This window comes from Amphibalanus amphitrite, unplaced genomic scaffold (genome assembly GCF_019059575.1).
Source record: "Amphibalanus amphitrite isolate SeventyFive unplaced genomic scaffold, NRLGWU_Aamphi_draft 001278F_arrow, whole genome shotgun sequence".
In the NCBI taxonomy this organism is placed as follows: Eukaryota; Metazoa; Arthropoda; class Thecostraca; order Balanomorpha; family Balanidae; genus Amphibalanus; species Amphibalanus amphitrite.
In genome coordinates, this window is record NW_024882771.1 from 88,950 (window position 1) to 111,305 (window position 22,356).

At 54.6% G+C, this 22,356-nt stretch overlaps 1 protein-coding gene across 1 annotated transcript in view; it reads right to left on the reverse strand.

Annotated features, from left to right (window-relative positions):
• LOC122371783 (E3 ubiquitin-protein ligase HERC2-like) overlaps window positions 1-22,356 on the reverse strand; it is a 64,612-nt gene that overhangs the window by 16,228 nt on the left and 26,028 nt on the right. Inside the window, exons 27-51 of the mRNA XM_043348477.1 lie at window positions 22,081-22,266; window positions 21,547-21,697; window positions 21,091-21,281; window positions 20,678-20,807; window positions 20,372-20,479; window positions 19,897-20,087; window positions 19,355-19,574; window positions 18,575-18,801; window positions 18,044-18,235; window positions 17,429-17,618; window positions 16,994-17,134; window positions 15,716-16,029; window positions 15,188-15,385; window positions 14,648-14,803; window positions 10,785-11,009; window positions 4,475-4,636; window positions 3,981-4,211; window positions 3,564-3,687; window positions 3,192-3,310; window positions 2,763-2,918; window positions 2,046-2,435; window positions 1,759-1,861; window positions 1,292-1,473; window positions 689-907; window positions 175-328 (exon numbers count right to left, since the gene is read on the reverse strand). Coding sequence (XP_043204412.1) covers window positions 175-328; window positions 689-907; window positions 1,292-1,473; window positions 1,759-1,861; window positions 2,046-2,435; window positions 2,763-2,918; window positions 3,192-3,310; window positions 3,564-3,687; window positions 3,981-4,211; window positions 4,475-4,636; window positions 10,785-11,009; window positions 14,648-14,803; window positions 15,188-15,385; window positions 15,716-16,029; window positions 16,994-17,134; window positions 17,429-17,618; window positions 18,044-18,235; window positions 18,575-18,801; window positions 19,355-19,574; window positions 19,897-20,087; window positions 20,372-20,479; window positions 20,678-20,807; window positions 21,091-21,281; window positions 21,547-21,697; window positions 22,081-22,266 — 4,660 coding nt within the window. The remainder of the gene's footprint in view (window positions 1-174; window positions 329-688; window positions 908-1,291; window positions 1,474-1,758; window positions 1,862-2,045; window positions 2,436-2,762; window positions 2,919-3,191; window positions 3,311-3,563; window positions 3,688-3,980; window positions 4,212-4,474; window positions 4,637-10,784; window positions 11,010-14,647; window positions 14,804-15,187; window positions 15,386-15,715; window positions 16,030-16,993; window positions 17,135-17,428; window positions 17,619-18,043; window positions 18,236-18,574; window positions 18,802-19,354; window positions 19,575-19,896; window positions 20,088-20,371; window positions 20,480-20,677; window positions 20,808-21,090; window positions 21,282-21,546; window positions 21,698-22,080; window positions 22,267-22,356) is intronic.

Consider the following 22,356-nt stretch of genomic DNA (forward strand, 5'->3'; position numbering starts at 1 on the left):
GAGCAGCAAAAGGCACAACCTATCGGTGAGGAATTCATACACTATCCAATTACACTGGCGGCCTAAACTCCGATAATGCCCAAGTTCAGCGAGGGTCAGCGCGCCAAGGCTTATCCAAATACCAACACCACTCATCACTACTGGTCACCTCCCCTTCCCTGCCCTTGCTCTAACCTTTGAGCAGCTGCGCCAGCGCCCCGGTGGCGTCGTCTCGCACTCTGCCGGCGGCGGCCAGTTTCAGCAGGTCGACCAGGCCTCGCGCGTCGTCGGCCGTCAGTTGGGAGGTGAAGCTGTCCAGACGCAGCTCGGGCGTGCGCGCAGTCTCCACCTGACAAGAACAGAGGGGCGGTTAGCAGGGGTGTTGGCGTAGAGAGTATGGCTGGCCACCGGTTACAGGGGTATGGAGCCCAGGCCACTGAAGTGTCAGGACACGTGAAAATGCACCATTACGGGCGTTTAATAAGTAGGATATAGCTAAATGGAGAAGATGCAATGACAGGAGGATATTAATTACGAGACTTAGTCAAATGCAAACAATATTATCGTGCCTGCCAGTATCAGACTCGACTTGTCCTATAAGATCTCGGAACATCAAAAAGTAACACCCCTTCCTAGTTGAAAGAGCAACGCAACTTTTCACATCTGAACCAGCACCTTCCGAGATCGATTCACCAGTCCCCCGACCGACCTGTTCGGGTGCCGACAGCGTGGCCGCCAGCACGGTGATGGCCGCCTGGGACATTCTGCTGGAGACGGTGACCGCGCCGCCGTCAGCCGACGCCTCGTCTGACGCCGAGTCGGAGCCGGCCGCCGCCGCGCCGGCCCCGCCTCCGGCAGAGGCGGGGAGAGAGGCGGGCAGAGCGGCGGAGGCGGAGGCCGACAGGGAGACGGCCGCCGAGCTGGGACTCTGAGAGAGACAGCCGGAGGGAGGGAAGGAGGTCAGCTGATGTAGTGAGCTGACAAGGAGGGCAGTCGAAGTCGCGGCGTGCCGTCTGTGACCACTTCATCTCATGAACCATTGAACAAGGCATCATATGGCGTATGTAATATTCACGGTGAATACTATCTAAAGAAAGCCACAGCAAATGACAGCCCTCCAGTACATAAAAGATTCCTGCAAAACGTCCGATGCGTGACCATCACGCGTAAATTTACAACAGTTGACGGCCCAACTGTACACATCTCATTGCTGAGTCTCAAAGTAAAAAGTACATCATCAGTATCATGCAAAGTGCACAGTGCATTGTGTTTTTTAACCCAGCAGCCACCACCACATGTGCCGCGGTCTCACCTGGTCCACCGTTTCGTCCAGTGACACGGGCGCCTCGCCGCCTCCGTCCGCCACCTCTGGGGTTACCGGTCCGGCAGAGACGGAGGGCGCCGACGAGTCCGAGCCCGACTGAGTGTCCTCGTCACACGAGTCCTGCCAGACGCCCGCCGCCGGCGCCGAGCAGACAGACGACGAGGCTGGCGCTGCGGGAGGGGATGATGAGTGATGTATGGGGCGGGAGCGTACATAACGGGCCGCATCAGTACGGTTAGTCATGGAGAGAACAGATTCAAAATCTTGTGAAGGGAATTTCCCATGGCAATTTAAATTATAACAACAAACAAGCAAAATGGTCTTATTCATGACCAGACTTTACATAGCATCAGCAGCCAGGGAATACATCAAGATGACAGTTCGGAAAGACAATCCCCTACAAATTCATGCAACCACATCCACGGCTACTGGCCATAAGGCGGAGTCACACTCACAGTGATCCGACTTCATGTGGTCGACGCTGGACATGACGGCGGCCAGTACCGTCTCCCGGGCCGTGGTGACCGCCAGAGCCTTCAGCAGACGCTGCAGAGCCATCTGCAACCGCGGAGACACGGGGAGTAGGTCTGGTATAAGAGACCGGGTAGAGTGTAGTCATCGCGAACTAATTGAACATAGCATACATATTTTCATCAAGACACTGTGAATATATATTTTCATTAGCAGTGATGCTCCCCAGCCCATCGCCTTGCACCCGCCGGACGTCAAATCCATTCCTCACCTTCTGTCCTGCCTGCGACTCCATCAGCAGCAGTGACCTGGCCAGGGACATGTGGCGCGTCTTGGCTCTGGAGGCCGCTCCCGGCGCCGCCGCCGCCGCCTCGGCGCCGGCCGGGCTCGGTCGGACCGCCGCGGTCGGGGTCGAGCCGGGACCGGCGGCTGCGCTCAGAGTGTCGGCGCCCAGCGGGTCACGGCCCGATGGGAACAGCACAGGCTCGTGCTGAGCCGGAGCGCTCGGCTCGGGCGTGGTCCAGGCCACGCTGTGGCTCGAGCCGCACGAGACGCGCGACACGCGCACTCCCTCCAGGTCGTGGACCAGAGTGGGTTTGCGGTTTACTTGGGTGGAGCCGTTCCCCTGCTGGCCGTGGTCGTTGTCGCCCCACGCAAACACCTGACGGGGGGGGGGGGACGGGTTATTGGTCATATAAGGCCACATTCACTTTCAGTGGGGACCACGCCAGCGGGTAGTGCGTGATTTTGAATTATTTACCCGTCATGGCAGGCAGAGAGGAAATATATTCGGCTACCTCCATGGAAAGCACCCACGCCCTTTACAACTCAGAGACACACGAGCGCCGACCGATACCTAGCACACATTTCCATATTATCAGTTCACGGGTATAACTCACTCCAGAACAAACCCCATCCACACAAACCCTTCTAACACGGACCCGCTCCCTGACTCTCCAGCTAAATCTGACCGTCCCCCGTACCCTACCTGTCCAGTATCGGTGACGGCCAGGCAGTGCAGCGCTCCGACTCCCACGTGCACCACTTTGTGTGACCGGAGCGCCTCCACCTGGCTGGGCCGGCGCACGTGCTGGTCCGTACCGTGCCCCAGACGGTAATAGTCGCCCTTTCCCCAGGTCCACACCTGGCAAGGGCAGAGGACACAATCACGCGATGTCGTACATGACAGTCTAATTATATCGAGTGCTGTTAATTGTCTCAATCCTCCGAACCACGAATTTATTAAAGATGGACAGTCGACAGGACTCTACTCCAGCCGTAAAACAAGCGCAAAGTCTACAAAAACACCTGGATGGTAAATGCACAAAATCCTGAACTTTCAGTGCCACTTCAAAGAAGTCTAGTATCAATGACGACTCACCCATGAATCTCCCACTAGCCCGGCACCGGTACTGACCTGCCCGGTTCTGGTACGCGCCAGGCTGAACTGAGCGCCACACTCCACCTGACAGACCTCCAGGCCATTCAGACGCTCCACGTTGTGGGGACCGGCGCAGCCCTCGCTGCCGCCGCGGCCTGCGAGAACACAAACACACATAATTACTCCCTCGTACCCATTCGCTATGAACAGCCTGCATATCAGTCGTAAAGCATAACTTGTTTTGGTAAATCAACTGCAGTCTGCAGTTCTAAATTTCTAAGAATCCTATTCAACGTACGTCCGTGGCGTGCTTGCTTGTTTATTTTGTTGGGAGCTTAGCTCTTTGGTCCCGAAAAGGCTATTGCAGGAGACTTGTTTCTCGACAACTTCCCCAGCACCTAATCTTACCGAGTTTCCCGAAGTCGCCGTCTCCCCATGAGAAGACCAGCCCCTTGTCGGTGAGGGCTAGCGTCTGGGCGTCACGTGAGCCGCAGGCCACCTGGACGACACGGTGGCCTACCAGAGCCTCCACCTGGCGGGCGGAAACAGTTCTCCAGCTTGTGAGAATAGTAACAATGACATTGATATGGTGACAAGCTGGGTAGGTTCGTCACACAATCGACTGGTTGCGCGCCTGATCACTTACGTTTTAGTGATAAAAACGCTTCATTCAAACCGGCGAATTAGGTTGCAACGTACACAGTTATCTTATTGCCACATTATCAGCTGAATGATCGACAAAAAAGGCCGCTTGATAAGCGATGACGGCAGAGTATCCCACTGCTGATACACGGACCGCCCAAGTTATTAGCCCCTCTCACTCACCAGTTTGGGGGTGAGGTGGGTCTGTCCGTCGCCGTGCCCCAGCCGACCGTACTCTCCCAGTCCCCAGGTGTACAGGTGGCCGCAGCTCGTAATGGCCGCCGAGTGCGAGCTGCCGGCGCTGATGTCCCGCACGCGCCGCGAGCGTAGAGCCATCACCTGACGCGGCTTGAAGCACGACTGGCGCGTGCCGTGGCCCAGCTTACCGTCGTCGCCCTCGCCCCACGAGAATACCTACGGGCGGAAGACAATCAGTCACAGATGTTAGTCACACAAAATACATGACAGCGAGCAGTCAGTCGCACACAAAACAGCACAAAGATTGGTCAGCATTCCTGATTTGACATCATCTATTCAAAATAACTATAATCATCAATTCACAAACCGCACTCCCCCCCCCACCCCAATCCACTTTACAAACTTTTCCTCAAACACCGACCCAGCTGACGTCTCCAATTCCGTCCCTCACCTCCCCCTGAGGGCACCCCGTCCCTCACCTTCCCGTCCGCAGTGAGGGCGAGCGCGTGCCGTCCGCCAGAGTTGACGGCCACCTTCTTCACCACGTACTGGCTGAGCGAAGTCAGCTGACGCGGCGTACTGGTGATGATGCAGTGACCCAGACCCAGTCGGCCGTTCTTACCCTCGCCGCACGCGTACACCTGGCGAGAGACGGTGAAGTGGAGGTCAGGATGACAGCTAGTGGAGCCGTGTCGATGGAAGTCTACTTTGACGTGATTATCTGAGTGGAACACGGTCAGACACGAAGTCGAAAACATAAAGCTAGCCGCAAATGGTTTACATAGTCATGCTTACAACTCAATTAATGGGCATCGTCCACGTCGTCGACTTGCACTAAGACTTCGTTCGTTCGTTCATTGGGGTTTACGGGCGCGTCGACTGCGGTGGTCATTTTGCGCCCATAACGCTGTACTGGTAAAGCGGATATGTCAACAGAGAACTGACGAACTGAAGAAGACTAGAACTACCTGAGATACGTTATACTAGTAAAACGAGTATATCACAGGAAAACTGATGGATTGAATATAAGAAAAGATGCTGCCGGATAAAACCCAGGGTGAGTCATCACCCAGCAGGTGGCGAATGGTGGTGCCTGGGGCAATGCGGCCGAGGCAGCGTGTCCGGTTTGGTTCGAGGTGCGGGCAACTTAAGAGAATGTGAGTGACTGTGAGCGGCACGGCACAATGGCTACATGTTGGTTGATTATCTCCACGGAGGAGATAGCCATGCGTTGCATACGTATGCCCTATCCGTAGTCTGCAGAGGACCACTTCATGGTGTCTTTTGCCTTGAAAGCAGGACTGCCAGGGCTCCAGAGTAGGTTTCACCTTTCGTAGCTTCTCGGATCCATGGAGACGCCACTCTGTCTGCCAGCTAAACGTCGTAAAAGATCGAACGGCTGGGTAAAAATCGTGAGCCGGCAGAGGCAAACGACGGAGGCAGGGGGCCGCGGCCGCGCGTCTTGCAGCCGCGTCGGCAAGCTCGTTGCCTCTTATGCCTACATGGCTCGGTATCCAGCAGAACTGGATGAATTTACCTGCTCGTTCCACCGACGTAAGACGAGATAAAATGTCTTGTACTATCGGGTTGTCTGGATTAAAACTCCGTAAAGATAAGAGGCTGCTAAGGGAGTCTGACAAGATCAGATAGCAGGAGCTGTCAGACACCTCGATAAAACACAAAGCCTTCTCAATCGCAACGAGCTCGGAAGAAAAAACAGAGGCAGAAGTTGGCAAAGAGAATGTGCGTGTGTCATGACCAGTCACAAAAGCGCAGCCGACACCATGTTCTGTTTTCGAGCCGTCTGTAAAAACCGAGGTAAAACCATCATAAGAGGCAATGTGTTCCAGCGCCCGTGCTCGTAGTGTGCATGGCGGCTGATCGTCCTTCCTGATGTCTGTCAGTAAAAGATCGATTCGTGGATACGCATTTCTCCAGGGCGGCGAGGGCGCGTTCCATGTGCGCCTCACGCCGCGAAGAGAAATGTTTGCTTTTGAGAAGAGAGCTTGCATACGTCCACCGAAGGAAGTCGATCGACCAGCCACTCTGTCAGACCGACTGATCTCTCGCGAGAAGACATACGGGTATGCCGGGTGCGAGGGAAATTGACGAAGTTTTAAAACATACCGCATGCCCAACATCTGGCGACGGAAAGATAGCGGTGGCTCGTGAGCCTCAGCCAGAACGCTGCTTGTTGGCGAAGTACGGAAAGCACCCGTAGCAACGCGAAGTGAGGCATGGTGAATGGTGTCAAGCATTTTCTTACGCGACTCGCTGGCGCTGTCATAAATGAAACTTGCGTAGTCGAGCTTTGAACGTACCAGAGAGCGGTAAAGTAAAAGCAAGGTTCGTCGGTCAGCTCCATACGACGTACGTGATACACATTTTAAAATATTTAGAGTTTTAAAACATCTCTCACGAAGAGTTTTAAAATGCTCGTTGTACGTCAGACGTCTGTCCAAAACAACACCAAGAAACTTTGCAACCGGCTGCGTGGGGATATTTCGCCCGTAGAGGCGGATTCCAAGATCAGGATCGTGGCAGCGGCGGCGGCAAAAGTGAACAGCCACAGTCTTTGAAGTTGAGAACTTAAGGCCATTATCCTTGCTCCACTTTTCTAAACGCGTCACAGCAAGCTGAAGTTGTCGCGACGTGTGCCGCACACTTGAGGCGGAGAACCATACCGCCAAATCGTCAACAAAAAGGGATCTCCCTATAGCCGTTGGGAGTCTGTCGCCAATGTCATTAATCATGATAGCAAAAAGTGCCACACTCAAGACGCCTCCCTGTGGAATACCATTCTCCTGAAGGTGGGAGCTGGACAAGTGGTTTCCAACCCTGACACGAAAGGTGCGATAAGATAAAAAGTTGCAAATGAAAAAGCCCATACAGCCACGGATACCATAGCTGAGAAGCTTCCTCAAGATGATCTGCCGTAAAACTGTGTCGTAAGCAGCCTCAATATCAAAAAAGATAGCCCCAAGGTGTTTCTTTTCGGTAAAAGCTGTCCTCACTTCGGTGTCAAGAGCTAAGATATGGTCAACTGAACTGCGGTGTTTCCTGAAACCACACTGCGCGTCCGTAAAAATGTCGTTATGTTCCAGAAACCAACTCAAGCGAGCATTCACCATCTTCTCCATTAACTTGCAAAGAGCAGAGGTCAATGAGATAGGACGGTAGTGAAGTGGGTCAAGTCCCGACTTGCCAGGCTTTAAAATGGGGATCACCGTGGCCTCTTGCCATGCTGCAGGAAACAAACCGCTCTCCCATAGCGAGTTAAATATCGCTAACAGTGTTTCCAGGGCGATAGAAGGAAGGTGCTTCAACATGGAATTGTGAATGGCGTCTGGGCCCTCGGCGACACTTCGAAGCGAGGATATGGCGTGCTTCAGTTCAGTCATTGTAAAAGGCTCGTTATATTCTATATGATCGTCAGTGGAAAAATCCGCCAAGCCAAGCTGGGGTCGGGCTCGCCCTAGTGCGGGCTGCGAGGGAGCGTCACCCCGGCAGCGCTCTGAGAGTGTCCTAGCTATAGCCTCCGCGACATCAAAAGGATGTATTATATCAGAGTTGTTCACCCTCAGAGTCGGAAGTGGAGAAGAGCTGAGCCGTCCCGAGATGCGCTTTATGCGTGACCACACCTGGCTCGTCGGAGTAAACCGGTTTAAAGAATTAACGTAGGTGCGCCATGATCTGACCTTTGCCTCTTTGATTGTGCGTCGTGCAAAAGCCCGCGCTTTTTTGAAAGCGATGAGGTTCTCCATGGTGCTGTTTCGGTTAAACTGCTTGAAGGCGCGTTTCCGTGCTCGGATTGCGTTCCTACACTCTTCCGTCCACCAAGGGACGGGAGTGCGGTGGGGCTGTCCTGATGTCTTAGGGATGCACGCTTCGGCGGAGCTTAAAAGTAAAGACGTAAAAGCTTCCGCCGATGGAATACAGCCGTCGGCACTGGACAACGAGGTTTCCATCAAAACGGAAAACTCGGCCCAGTCGGCTTTATGCAGGTTCCACCGTTGTGGGCGCTTCCCCAGTGTCGGGGTATCCTGGTACGCAATCCACACCGGAAAGTGGTCACTGCCGAGTGGGTCGTCATGTACCGACCAAGTAAAGAGGTGAGCTAGAAGCGGACTTGCCAAACTCAGGTCAAGCGCCGATGTTTGGCCGGAAGGCAGAGTAAAATGGGTTCGCTGCCCTGTATTTAAAATACAAAGCGACTCATCGCAAATAAAACTTTCTAAGGCACGACCACGTGGGCCGATGTGATCACATCCCCATACCGTGCTATGAGCGTTGAAGTCGCCCACCACAAGGACTGGTGCCGGGAGCTCACAGAGAAGGTGGCGCAGGTCTGCCTCCGGGAAAGCTGTACCAGGAGGGAGGTATAACGAACAGACTGTGACTTCCCGGCGGTATAGGTGCACTCTCACAGCTACTGCTTGCAGAGGAGAGTTCAGAAGGAGCGGTGTGACTGGCAGACTGTGGTGCACTGCTATGAGGACACCACCATGTGCTATAGTGTCCGAATGCAGGTCCCTGCGGAAGACGGCATAGCCCCTGATGGTGCAAGTCATAGTTGGCGCCAGCTTGGTCTCCTGGAGACAGATTATGAAGGGGTTGCGCCCACGTATGACCGATTGCAAGTCCTGGAAGTTTGGTTTTAAACCTCTACAATTCCACTGCAGGATAAAATGTGCTATAGCTGTAGTTTTGAGCGCTTAGGTAAGCGAAAGGTGTCTAAAACTGTAGACTTTGGCTTGTGTTAAAAGAGGGCGAGGACTTAAAAACGCTCCTCGCCGCCGGGGCCCGGGCTACCACCAAAGACCACCTTTGGACGGCCCTCGCGGAGCCTTCCATCGGCAGACCTAGGACGGCCGGTAGCTCCCGGTTGAAACTTCAGCCGCGAGCGGGGGCTACCGTCGTTTGTCGGCGATAGCTCCCACGGAAGTGTGCGCTTCGTGGGGCGGCCTGGGGCGGGCGGCGGCCCCGCCGGTCTCGGTTCCGAAGGTGGCGTGCACGGAGGAGGCCGAGACCCCGACACCTCGCCCGTGGAGGGCGCCGGAGGGGCACCGGAGGGACGCTGTGAGGGGGGCAGTGGGGGCGGTGGGAACGGAGGAAGTGGAGGGGGTGGTGGGGGAGGTGGGGGAGGTGGGGGAGGTGGGGGCGGAGGTGGAGGAGGCGGAGGTGGAGGAGGGGGCGGAGGAGTAGGGGGAGGTCCCAGCAGAGGCGACGGGGCCGCCCCCGGGGCATCAGAGCCTCTATGGGCCGAAGACACTCGACGCTCCTCAAGAGCCTGGGCAATCCGGCGTTCCCGTCTGGCGTCCTGCTCTAACCGTTCCTCCTGACCGCGGCGCAGCGCAGCCATCACTGCAGTCTCCCTTGGCGGGGGTCGGTGCACTTCAGCAGACGTGCCCGGGGCCCGCTCAGCGGAGCGCAGTGGCGAGACCGGGCCCCGGCGACGACCCCGGGCGAGGGTCCACTCGTCCTCCTGCTTCCTGCTTGGTGACGTCTGTGTGGCGGTGCACGACGACGCTTTAGAGCGCTCCTGTTGAACTGATGAGTTGCTGTGACTGTTGGCATCTGGGACAAAACAAAAGCCGAATGACTTCAGAATCGCTATTAGCTGACCGATGCTGTTGTTGGCATCAGTTTCAGTGGGGCAGCGCTGTCTAGAACCGTTGGCCACACTAGCATAAGACCGCTTGGGATGGAGGGCAGCAAAGCGGTCTCGGGCCTGACGAAATGACAGCCTTTCGGTGACCTTCAGAGACATTATTTCTTTTTCTCTCTGGAAGGCCGGGCATCGCCCATCAAACGAGGAATGTGGAGTCTGAGAGTCGTCACAATTGACGCATCTCAACTCAGACGACGAGCACTCGGCACTGCTGTGATCAGTTGCCGCACATCTCCCGCATGCCGGTCTGTTCCGACAGCTGTCTCGAGTGTGACCGAATCGAAGACACTGAAAACAACGCATGGGACTCGGGACATATGGTCGAACTTTCACGGACAGATATCCTATCATCACCTCCCTCGGCAGTTCCAGCGAGTTGAAAGTCAGAATGATACTGTGCGTGGGTGCGAGAGCGCCACTTCTCTTGGTGTAGATGCGGCGGGCGGCGGAGACCCCAAACTGTGACAGGCCTTCGGCGATCTCGTCGTTTTGCATGCCCTCCAGATCGTCGCAAAAAATGACCCCTCGGCTGGAATTTTTCGTGCGATGCGGCGAAACGCTGACCGAAAGGTTTACTTCCTTCCTGCCCTGCTGATCCTTAACTGTGTATGTGAAGTGAGTAGCTTTCAGGGCCCTTTCCGCCTCTCTATCGTCAACAAACTCTACTTCGATGCCTCCGTCTCTAAGTTTTTCACACCTCGCAATCTTACCAAATCTGTCACAGCCCTCTCGTCTCTGAAAGGGAGACAGCGACGCGAGTTTTCGTTCGTCGGATGTGAATATAAGAACTTTTGGTCGTGCTCCACCGACTGCACTAGGTGCAAGGGGTTCAGCCGAGGCTGTGGTCCGTGGGGGTGCCAAGTGATTGCACTAAGACTGGTTCCACTAAAACCAAAATAAGTAGGCAGTAACACACACAAGCGATACAAACTCTCGACCACAGGTTGACAATAGTTGTGATTCTTACCAGCAGGCAGTCCCAGTTACACTACACCCCACCAACCAGAAGTCAACACAAAACATTTGCACATTCTCTTGCCAACTTCATCCTCTTCCGTCCCCATCTGCTCCACACCCCGCAAATCCTACCATCCACCTCTTCCCCCTTCCTCGCTCACCCTGCCGTCCTGTGACACGATGAAGGTGCACTTGCTTCCTCCGGCGATCTGCGCCGGCTGGAGCCGACTCAGGGCCTCCGACGGCACCGGCAGCTTGATCTTGGAGCCCTTCAGGCCGCCCAGCTGATCCTTGTCGTTCAGACCCCAGACGAAGACGCGGCTGCGCAGGCCGGCCGCGGCGCCCGGCGCGGGGGACGGGCGGCACAGGTAGCCGGCCTCAGAGTCCTGGGGAGAGAGAGGGAGGTGAGAAGGGGTTCACTGATGGTAGCCTGCGTGCTGGGTAGAGAGCTAATGGAGGCGTGCGTGAATCTGATGATGAAATAACGCTACCTCGCAGAATTAGAGAGCTGCAATATTACGAAGATTTCACTGTACTAACAGGGAAAATGGGGGACAAGGCCTGCGTCAGAAGTGTTGCACTCCCTGCACAGTCCATTAATTACGAAGGTCGGTAAAACACCAGTCCAATCTGAGAAGAAAAAAGCTCGCAGCCTGCTAAAGCCTATTCATGTTCAGAACCACGATGCCACAACTAGGTACTCACTCTTCCCTCAGCATCTCAATTTCCAGACTCAATTTGGGGAGAGATTCCATGCAGACTCAATTTCCACAAAGGACGTTATGACATGGCTAGGGAAAAAATCATGAATATTGCTTGGGAAGAGCAGATGGAAGAAATGTCAGCAGATCATGCTTGTGACTTCTTCAACAACACGATGACTGCTATCATCCAAGACACCATTCCAAGGCAGAGGACAAAAGAAAAGCCCAACCAACTGTACATGAATAATGAAGTACTAAGGCTCAGGTCTCAAAAGTTTCGTTTGTGGCTGAAGTGGAAGGCAAGTAATAATGACATTGATGGTGCTAGATATTCTAGAATCAGTAACAAATTAAGAAAGGAAGCCAGGAAACTACGCAGGCGCTTTGAAGAGGGTATAGCCAAGAATATAAAGAGTGATGTGAAAACTTTCTGGAAATACGTGAAGTCGAGGGTAAAGGCGAGAATACCCATTGGAGATATACTCACCCCAGATGGCAAAAGAGTAGTAGAAGATGAGGACAAGGCAGAAGTACTCGATAACTATTTTGGAACTGTGTTTACAGCAGAAGACTGTACTTTTGTTCCAGAACTGGAAACAAGAACCCAAGTGGAGCTATGCTCTTTCACTGTGACTCAGGAACAAGTAAAAATCAAACTTCAGCAACTTGATATAACAAAGTCCTCGGGACCTGACGGACTTCACCCAAGGTTCTTAAAAGAAACTGCTGATGAAATCGCTGTACCCCTTACCATTATCTATAACAAGTCGCTAGCATCGGGTAGAGTGCCAAAGGCCTGGAAAATTGGACATGTTACAGCCATTCATAAAGGTGGAGACAAAAGTGCTCCAAGTAATTATCGACCGATTAGTCTGACATCGGTCCCCTGCAAGATCCTAGAGGGATTCGTGAAAAGTAATATCATAGACCACATGATGATTAATAATTTGTTTTGTGACAACCAACATGGCTTTGTCCCAGGGAGGTCATGTACAACACAGCTTATGGAAACTTTGGAAGAATGGACAATATTGTTGGATGAAGGAGGAGCAGTCGACGTAGCCTACATGGATTTTCGTAAAGCATTTGATTGTGTCCCTCATAAGAGACTGCTCAACAAACTCAAAGCTTATGGCATCAAGGGAGATTTACTGAAGTGGATTGAGAATTTTTTGACTGATAGAAGGCAACGAGTTGTGGTGAATGATAAGAAATCATCTTGGTGTACTATCTTAAGTGGGATTCCCCAAGGCTCGGTACTGGGTCTGGTACTTTTTGTGTTGTTTATAAATGACTTACCAGAAGAACTAGATTCAAATGTGAAGATCTACGCAGATGACACAAAGATATACCGACGTGTTAACTCTGAGACCGATCATGATGCAATGCAGGCTGACTTAAACAAGGTCGAAGAATGGTCCGAGAAGTGGCAACTTCATTTCAATGAGAAAAAATGTAAAATCATGCATCTTGGTAAGCAAAAGGAGTTGCAACCTTATACGCTAGGACAATCAGCCATGGCTGTAACGGAAGAAGAAAAGGATCTGGGTGTTATAATGGACAAAAAATTGAAATTTTACTCTCACACTGCAAAAGTGGCGAAGAAGGCCAATCAAGTTCTGGGGTTGATAAAAAAGGCATTTTCAGCCAGAAATAAAACAATGATTTTGCCACTATATAAAACATTGGTGCGGCCGCTCCTAGAATACGGAAATGTGATCTGGTGGTGCACTCCACTCCGTGGTGCACTCCAGAAGTTTTGAGACTTTTTCAGTAGAGACAGTTGTCTGTTTCAGAGAAGCATGAAACTTGTATGACTCTCGAAATGTAACCTCCCGAGTCCAATGCACCTGCTTTAGCGCTCCTGTCACTGCCTGAAGGCCTGCTGATAGGCCTTCAAAGTGAAGGTGCCCAGGGCCTCTGTCACAGCCTCACTCATCTCCTCCACATCCTCCGAAAGACGGCCCCTGAGCTTCCCTGTCAGTCTGTGGAACATCCAGAAGCCACGGGGGCCAGATCAGGACTGTGGGAAGGGTTACGGACGGTTTTGACGCACATCTGTGTCAGATAGTTCGTCTCCATAGTGGACTTGTGGGTGTGTGCGCTACCCTGGTGCAGGAGCCCCTGGCCACAGTTAAAGAGTTCCGACCTCTTGCGGCGAAATATCTTTCTCAACTCCCTCAGACCCTTCACGAATCATTCCTTGTTGACCATCTGACCGTGTAGGGGACCCAGGTTATGGAGTTTTTGCCTTTTTGTTCTAAGTAAGGGATTAATTTGAGCTTCCCAGTGGACCTGCGCCGCTGTCTTTATTGGGTCTGAAGTAGTCAGTGTGTTTTCATTGGACCTTCTGTCTCTTGATCTCATGATGGTAAAAATTCATCCAGCTTTCGTCTCAAGTCACTTTAGAGTCAATTTGCTATGTTTCTCGGGCATTTTTGCCAAGCTAATCCCAAAATTTTATTGCACAGCGACCCTCCAAGTTGTCTTCACATGAACAACCTGACTGTGCTTTACACTGGTCACTGTGACAAGCCGCGTGCGACTTGCCATGTTCAGGGTGACACCGTTGCCGTCTTTTGCAACGTAGAAAAACAAAATTACGCAAGTACGTTTATAACAACTGTGGTAAGGACTTGTGAGAACAACAAGTATCTAGCACTGTTCATACGAGGCCAGTCTCAAAACTTCTGGAGTGGACGACGTATGAAACCGACAAAGCAAAAATAGAGAAAGTGCAAAGAAGGGCAACCCGTCTGGTTACTGAGGTGAAACATCTGTCGTATGAAGAAAGACTGCGTGCGCTAAATATTCCGTCATTGAGTCATCGGCGGTACCGGGGGGATATGATACAGGTGTTCAAAATTATGAAAGGAATGGAACGGGTGAGAGTCGAACACTTCTTCCAGATGACTACAGATACACGAACCCGCGGCCATAGTCATAAAGTGAAGAAACCAAGGGCAAGACTAGCAACCAGACAGCACTTTTTCTCAAGCAGGACGGTCAACAGTTGGAATGCCCTGTCACAATCCTTGGTAGACTCTCAAAGTGTAAACCAATTTAAGAATAGGTTTGACGAAATTCAAACAAACAGCTCACTGTACTCAACTAGTAGCCAGTAAAGTTATGGCACGAGAGTGGTCCAGTTGGGTTCACTTATAAAGTCAAGAGCAGGACCAACAGGGCTTATAAGTCCTCTTTACATGAACATCAAGTACATCAAGTACATCAAGTACATCAAGTACATCTCTCCCATCATCTCTCTGGTATTTCTCCTCTCCTCTCCCAAGCGCCTCTCTTTCCCCTCCCTCTCTCACCTCCTCGCCGTCGCTGGCCAGAAAGTGGACGCCTCCGCCGGCTCCGGCCGAGTCGTCAGTACCCAGCTGCCGGCCCAGGACCCGCAGCGCGTGCACCCGACAGTCGATACCGCCGTCACGGCACTCGCGGATGGCGATCTCGATGTACTGGTGGTACTGCGGGCACAGCGGAGGGAGGGGTGAGACACGGAAGGTCTTGCAGTGGATGAAGTCATGGAGGGCAGACAGGTGCGATGAAAGGGAGTTACAAATTAAAATGTTGGAGGAAACACAGGGACCGGTGGGACATTTTTTTTCTCGCGTCACCATGAGCAGAAAACAATGCCTGGGGACTAAGGTTTAGCTTTAAACGTACTTGAACTCGCTGCAAGTTATAAAATGCATATCATTATGAAGGAACTGGGTTACGGAACTACCAAAAGACATCGGTCAATGATCTCATCAACCCTGGCACAACGCATCGTCCCCAGGCCCAACACCACGCACTTTCCGATCTGACCTCCGCGAGTTCAAACAGCAGTGACCTAATGTGACACTTACCTCCGTGACGTCATAGAGCAGCGTGACCCAGGTCTCGTCGGCGGCCACGGTGACGACGGCCAGCTGTCTGAGGGCGGTCAGCTGCGGGCCGGCAGACACCACCAGCAGATAGGGCATGTAGGAGCCGTCGGCGGGCGAGCAGAGCAGCTGCAGACGGTGGACGGCCACCCCGGGCTGCATCTCCAGACGGATCCAGTGCTGAGCACACAAGGGTGGGGTGTGATTGGGAGACTGTGCGGAGTAACGCAAAATACACTAGTACAGTAACCCTGATAGAAGAGGACTATTAAAGCAAGTAGGCCTTTCTCTGGCTTCCGATTATCAAACCTCCTCAGATCTGCCCTGCAGTGAGTAGTGACCCTTCCCTACCCTTAACTTTGCTCATATCCTTCAATTACATAGCACAATTACTATACGCCCTTCTCCTTGTCCACTCTGACAACAAATAGCTCCCCACCAACTAACCATAAGTCATCATCAGTTTCTCTATCATCCCGCTCTTCCCCACAGCCCTCGTCCGCCGCCCACCTTGCCGCTGGCGCCGCAGCTCTGCCAGAAGCCGCTGACGTCCTCTGCCAGTCTGTCGGCGCACCCCTCCAGGCTGGAGACGGACAGGCCGCGGACGCAGCGCCGGAACTCGGACACCAGGCCGTCGACGGCCGGGGAGCCGGGCAGGCCGCCGGCGCCGGCGCCGCGCCGCCACTGGCCCGGCCGGCCGGCCGATACGGGCGCGCCGCCCGGCTCCAGCACGCGACTGAAGCCGTGCCGGTGGCCGCGCGACGTCCGGAAACAGCCCTCACATAGGTCCCAGCGGTCACACACCTTGCAGATGTAACGGGGGCCTGCCGCAGAGCGAGGAAGTTTCAGAGCATGTGAGGAATATGACACGATTCAAGACTGAAAACAATAATTCAAAATGAAGTGAATTTATTTGCTCCATCATCCTGACTCAGCCAGAATCTCTCACCAGCACGGACACAACTCTCCTGTCCAGAGTTAGTCTGCAGTCTACAGCGCGTTGCCATGCGCATTCCTTGGTGTACAGCTGCTCTCAATACATGATGCCGAAGATAAAAGTGGAAGCCGACTCATTACGTTACGACTATAGGCGCCGCGGCGCACACACCACAGCTGACGTCCGGGTGGCTGGTGGGGACCGGTCCAATACGTACCGACTATGGTTCAGTCCAATACGTTACGACTATAGGAGCGGCGGCGCACATAGCACAGCTAACGTCCGGGTGGCTGGTGGGGACCGGTCCAATACGTACCGACTATGGTTCAGTCCAATACGTACCGACTATGGGAGCGGCGGCGCACACAGCTACACAGCTAACGTCCGGGTGACTGGTGGGGACCGGTCCGATACGTACAGATTACAGTTCAGTCCAATACGTACCGACTATGGGCGCTGCGGCGCACACAGCACAACTGACGTCCGGGTGGCTGGTGGGGACCGGTCCAATACGTACCGACTACAGTTCAGTCCAATACGTACCGACTATAGGCGACGCGACGCGGCGCACACAGCACAGCTAACGTCCGGGTGGCTGGTGGGGACCGGTCCAATACGTACAGACTACAGTAATTCAGTCCAATACGTACCGACTATAGGCGCCGCGGCGCACACAGCACAGCTGACGTCCGGGTGGCTGGTGGGGACCGGCTCAATACGTACAGACTACAGTTCAGTCCGATACGTACCGACTATAGGCGCCGCGGCGCACACAGCACAGCTGACATCCGGGTGGCTGGTGGGCACAGGTCCGATACGTACCGACTACAGAGTTCAGTCCAAATACGTACCGACTATAGGCGCAGCGGCGCAGACGGCGCAGCTGACGTCCGGGTGGCTGGTGGGGACCGGCTCAATCTCCGTCAGTAGGCCGGTCCAGTTACTCTGCTGCGGAAAGTCGATCGTGACGTCCCTCCCGTTGTTGATGATGCCTGAAAAGCAAGAAAGAGTAAGAACCAGGCTAAAGAAACGCGTGGCCCAGTAAAAAGTCATAGGCGGGGTAAAAAGTCAAGTCATTCGATGATAGCAATATCGCATCATGTCGGGCACACGGGTGGAATGGAGGAAAATCACGCAGGTTTGTAGCTTTACATAGTGGTAGGTTAGGGAATGATAAAGAAAAAAGACGTGAAAGTGATGCAGTGAAAAATGTGGGGATTGTATGGATGGGCATGGACACAGCAAAAGTAAGCGTCGCTCCATCATCCCAGCGACATTCCTCTCACCTGTGACTATTCCGACGCTGCGGTGGGTCACCGAGCCCCACTTGTACTTGGGCGTGTGCACGGACGGTTTGACGCGCACCCGGTCCCCTACTCGGATATGGGTGGTGGTGGCGGCCACGCCGGTCACACCCAGTAGCTCCACGTGGATGTAGCGCACCCAGTAGATGCCCACCTTCCGCTGCCAGTTCACCTGGGTGGGGGGGGGGGGGGGGCGGGCCAAGGTAGACAGGCCGGCAGGGCACGTTGACCAACGCTATGGGATGGTAACGGAGGGTAGAAAGTGTGAAAGATCAACTAGGGTACGGCTAGTCCAGAATTCAGGACAATATAAGGAAAAGAACATGTTAAAACATATTATCATCAGTGAGCGCGGAAAATATAATAAGTTGTGCTTGAACCGTTAGTGGCGAACAGGATTTTGAGCGCCTCAGCCAGAATGTCATTTGGACAATGCATCGGGGAAAAAAACTGAAAACGCCACGGTATTTACGTCATGAAGCACTCATCTAGTTTGTATCGATATCCTTCCCCCTGCTGAATATCTCATTCGATTTCTTCTAACCAATTTTCCCATCTGCCACCACTCAGCCTGTCAGTTCCCCACCGTGTGCTCACCTGTACGTTGAGATCGTGCAGTCCGTCCCTGTCCAGTTTGACCACCGTTCCCACGTCGCCCTCGTGCACCTCCTCGTATGATCGGCAGCAGCGCACCGTCTGGCCCACGGCGATGTGGCTCCGCACGTATAGCGCATAGTCGTCGTTCGTGGCGAACTGGTGACGGCGCCGGAACGCCTCGCCGATAGAGGCCTGTGAGAGACGGAGAGAGATGGTTAGCCGGAGCCCGGAAGGCGGTGTGGAGACGGGGTGGGAGTTCAGGACTGACTTGAATAGCTGGGCTGGCATGGTCGTTCCAGAATGAGGAAAACGTAGTTGGTGGCGTTCAAAGTGTAAGGAACACTCCCTGGGTGTGGATGAGAAAATTTAGGGGAACAGCGCTCAAGCCACAATCACACAAAAAAAACATGGAAAACATGATACCGATCCTAATGCTGAAGCATGACGTGTTCAGACCCAACACAACACCACGAACACACCCGCCATACATCCAGCCTGGCAGCAGGCGTGGTAACAGCAAATATATCCCACCTGCGCGGCCGGCTGCAGCCCGGTGGCGCCGGCGGCCGCCGACTCGGAGAGGCTGCTGGCCGTCAGCTCGTCCTCTTCCTCGTCATCCTCGTCGTCCTCGAACTCGCCGTCCTCGCGCTTCTCCTCGGAGGACACGGAGCTGCAGTCGGAGTCGGAGCTGGCCGCACCGCCGGCCGACTGCCGCTCCAGCAGCCAGGCTACCACCGACTCGGCGCTGGGCTCACCGTCTGGGAACGGTACAGTACAGTATAGTACAGGCTGCACAGTACAATACAACAGAGGCCGACTGACGCTCCAGCAGCCAGGCGACCACCGACTCGGCGCTCGGCTCACCGCCTGGGGACAGTACAGTACAGTATAGTACAGCGCAGTACAGTTCTACAGAACGGTACCTGTACAGTTACAGTGCAGGGAAGGGAGGAGAGGCTCACAGCCAGGCCTGACTACCGACTCGGCGATCGCTCACCGTCTGGCAACGCCAGGGTCACATGACAGGGGGAGAGTCTACATAAACGGAAGGCGCCGGGACTAAACGGTGAACACAAACGTTTTGATCAGCGATATTTATAGAGGAGGCTCACGATTGTTACTGCAACAGGGCGCAGATGATATCATTGGTGATTGTACCAATAGTTCTCAAGAACCAGTAGGTCATGGGAAAATGACTAAGGCCTTCTATGGACTCTACAGAAGACAACCACGCAGTCAAACGATCAGTCTGTGGGTATCATAACTACCCACCGCTGACCTCCCCACCCCACCCCATCCACCCGCTCTCACCCATGCACTGGAGGGCTTTCTCGACAGCGCGTCGCTCGAAGCCCATCTCGGCCAGCTGGCGGACCATCTCGCTCGGCGGCGGGGACGAGGTGCGGCGTTTGCGGCGCGGCGGAGACGCCCGCGGCGCGCCGGCCGTCGAGCCGGGGGTGTCCAGACGCACATCGGCGCGCGCGTGGTGCAGGTCGTAGGCCAGCTGCTGAGAGAGCGCAAGAGCCGCCACCTGCCGAACGGGGGTAACGGTAGATGGACTGACCTGCAGTAACTGGGGCCTGGCATATCTTGTACTTGAAACTTGCCATTTGACAGATTCAACAGGCGCATTTCGCCTTTGACTCCAGAATATTCAGTTCATAGCTCATATCCAAAGCCACGGCAGTAAAACGATGCAAATTGTTCTCACAAGCAAACGCCTGCTTACTTTTAGCTCAGCAGTCACCCATCCTTCCCAATTTCCCTAGCTCGCACGGCTGACCCTCCCTCTATCTCATACCAGCTCAGCCCGTTCCTCCCCATCCCCGTAACTACCTCCCTCCCGCCCGTACCTCGATCTGTTCTCGACTGTAGACGGTCCGGACGGGGCTCGGCTGGGTGGCCACGGCTGTCAGACGCGGCAGCAGCTGTCCCCGGGTGAGCACGCGCCGGAGCAGCTGCTGACGCTGCTGCAGCTGCCGGCAGGCGGCCAGAGCGGCCAGCTGCTGCTGCAGCTGCTGCACGCCCACACGGCTCACACCGGCTGGGAGGGAGAGACGGGGAGGGCGGTTAGGGGTACATATATCATTGGTAGAGTGCAAATAATCGCTGTCATTGGTCAACAGGCGTTCAAGAATGTGAGGACAGTCTGCACAAATCAGTTTCATGTAGAAAAGTATACGTTATTTAGAGAAAAGACATGCACTGTCCTATAATTCTTTTCATACTCGCATAAAATAAGTGAAGTTACCATGCCGTTAAAGTGACAACATGGTTAGAACAAACTGCACTGCCAGCTAATCTTCAACTCCCGTCCTAATCTCTCACCCTGCATGGGCGACTTGCTGTGATCACAGCCGGACAGCGGCGCGTCCATGGCGAACGTCAGGAGGCCGGCCCACAGCTGGATGAAGTCGTCCGAGGTGGGGAACCGCTCTATGGTCGCCGGGACAGTCTGACAGGCGGTAACGGCCGCCACGGCCAGACGCCGTACCTCCCCAGCACCGCCGGGCGAGGTCAGACGCACAAACAGCTTCTGTACGCCGAGTCGGACCACCACACCCTGTGTATCCGCGGCTCCTGCACCGCCTCCGCCGGCCGAGGCGGGCGCGGCGGGGACGGTGACGGCGCCACCGAGCCGCGGCCGCGGGTCGACGCCGCCCAGCACGGCCAGGGCGGCCAGCAGAGCCGACTGGCGGTAATCGCCGACCGAGTCCGGGCCGGAGGGAGAGTCGGCAGCGACCGCCGCAGCAGCAGCGACAGACTGGTGGGGGAGGGGAGGGGTGTGTGAACGACAGTTCCACACACTGCCGTGTGTCGGTCGGAGGCGGCATCGACCGACACACATGAGAATGCGATGTTATTATAGCGTCAAATAAAAATAGGCACCCTGACGAGAGGGATAAGCACAGCACGCTCGAAACCACTGAAAAACTGTGACGGGTAGGCGATGATAGAATGATGACGTTGGCGTCGCGTACTTCGATCTCATGTCGGATCACACACGTAATCGGTCCTAAATAACCCACTGTGTGCCACTCTCTCACCTCGTTGTCGGTGGGCGGCGGCGGCGCCGGCAGAGCGACCAGACAGTCAGCCAGGTAGCGGCTGGTGACCTCGGTCCAGGCGGGCAGCTGGTGCAGCCGCCGCACCAGCGCCACCACCGCCTCGGCCACGGTGGAGGTGAGGGAGGCCGTCAGAGAGTGGTGGCCCCGCCACCGGGTCACACCGTCTCCGTCTGAGGGCACACAGGTCAGACCGGGTCACACCATCCACGGCCTGGGGCTAAATCAACGGTCAAATAGAGGTCAGTTGCCAATATGGCAGTAAGGGCAAACATTTATGACCCAGTGGCACTCATTCTCAAGCCAAAACTCTTATCTTGTTTCGATAAATTATTATTCGTCGCTCGACAGCTCAGTCCCAAGTCCCAACCACCCTCGACACATCCGCCCTCGGTCAGGCCAGTGAATCATGAGTATCTGCGTCGGCTACTGACGTACTGTGTGCCACTTTGGCCTCGTTGGCCCCGGTCAGCATGGTGTCTCCCAGTCTCGTGAGGAGTCGGTGGAGCAGCGCGCGCATCTGAGCCGGGTCCTCGCAGGCCGACAGACTGGACGACAGCAGCAGCACGCACTGCAGCTGAGTGGCCACCTGACAACAGGACAAAGAGCGGGTCTGGAGAAGGAGAGAGCAGGACAACGCACTATAGCTGAGTGGCCACATGGCGACGGAGATAGAGGGAGAGCCAGATAGCGCGGCAGAAAAAAGTACTCGATTTGAGACATGATGAAGTTACTGGGTACATGCCATACCTATTGTCGTCGCCTACATGCATTGAGGCGACGCATGTAGCTTGTAAATGCTCTTACCATATCTCTCAACGCAATATTCTTAAGCTACTAAAATATTGCGGTAGCTGTTCATAAGCGACAAAGCTAAGTTAACTTTCAGCAGCTCCTCGCAAAATCATGCAGTTGCCCCGGTTTACTCGGCCCTCCCACAGAACCTCCCAAAGACCCCCCCGCTCCACCTACCGGCACATGCGGCTCGATCCTGTCGAGCAGCAGGGAGGTCCAGGCGGGTCGGCAGAGCGCGCGGCGCACGGCCGAGCTGCTGGCGGCGGCGGCCCGCAGCAGTGGCAGCGTGGCCCAGCTGCGGTGCTGGGCGTGCAGACACGCCTCTGGCTCCTGGAGAGGCGACACCGGCTCCAGGCGGCCGTGCTGCGGGCAGGGCATGGTGATAAGGGGGTGAGCGCGCTGGTGTTCGACATCATAATCTCGAGCAAGACCCTTTCCGAGACATATTCACTG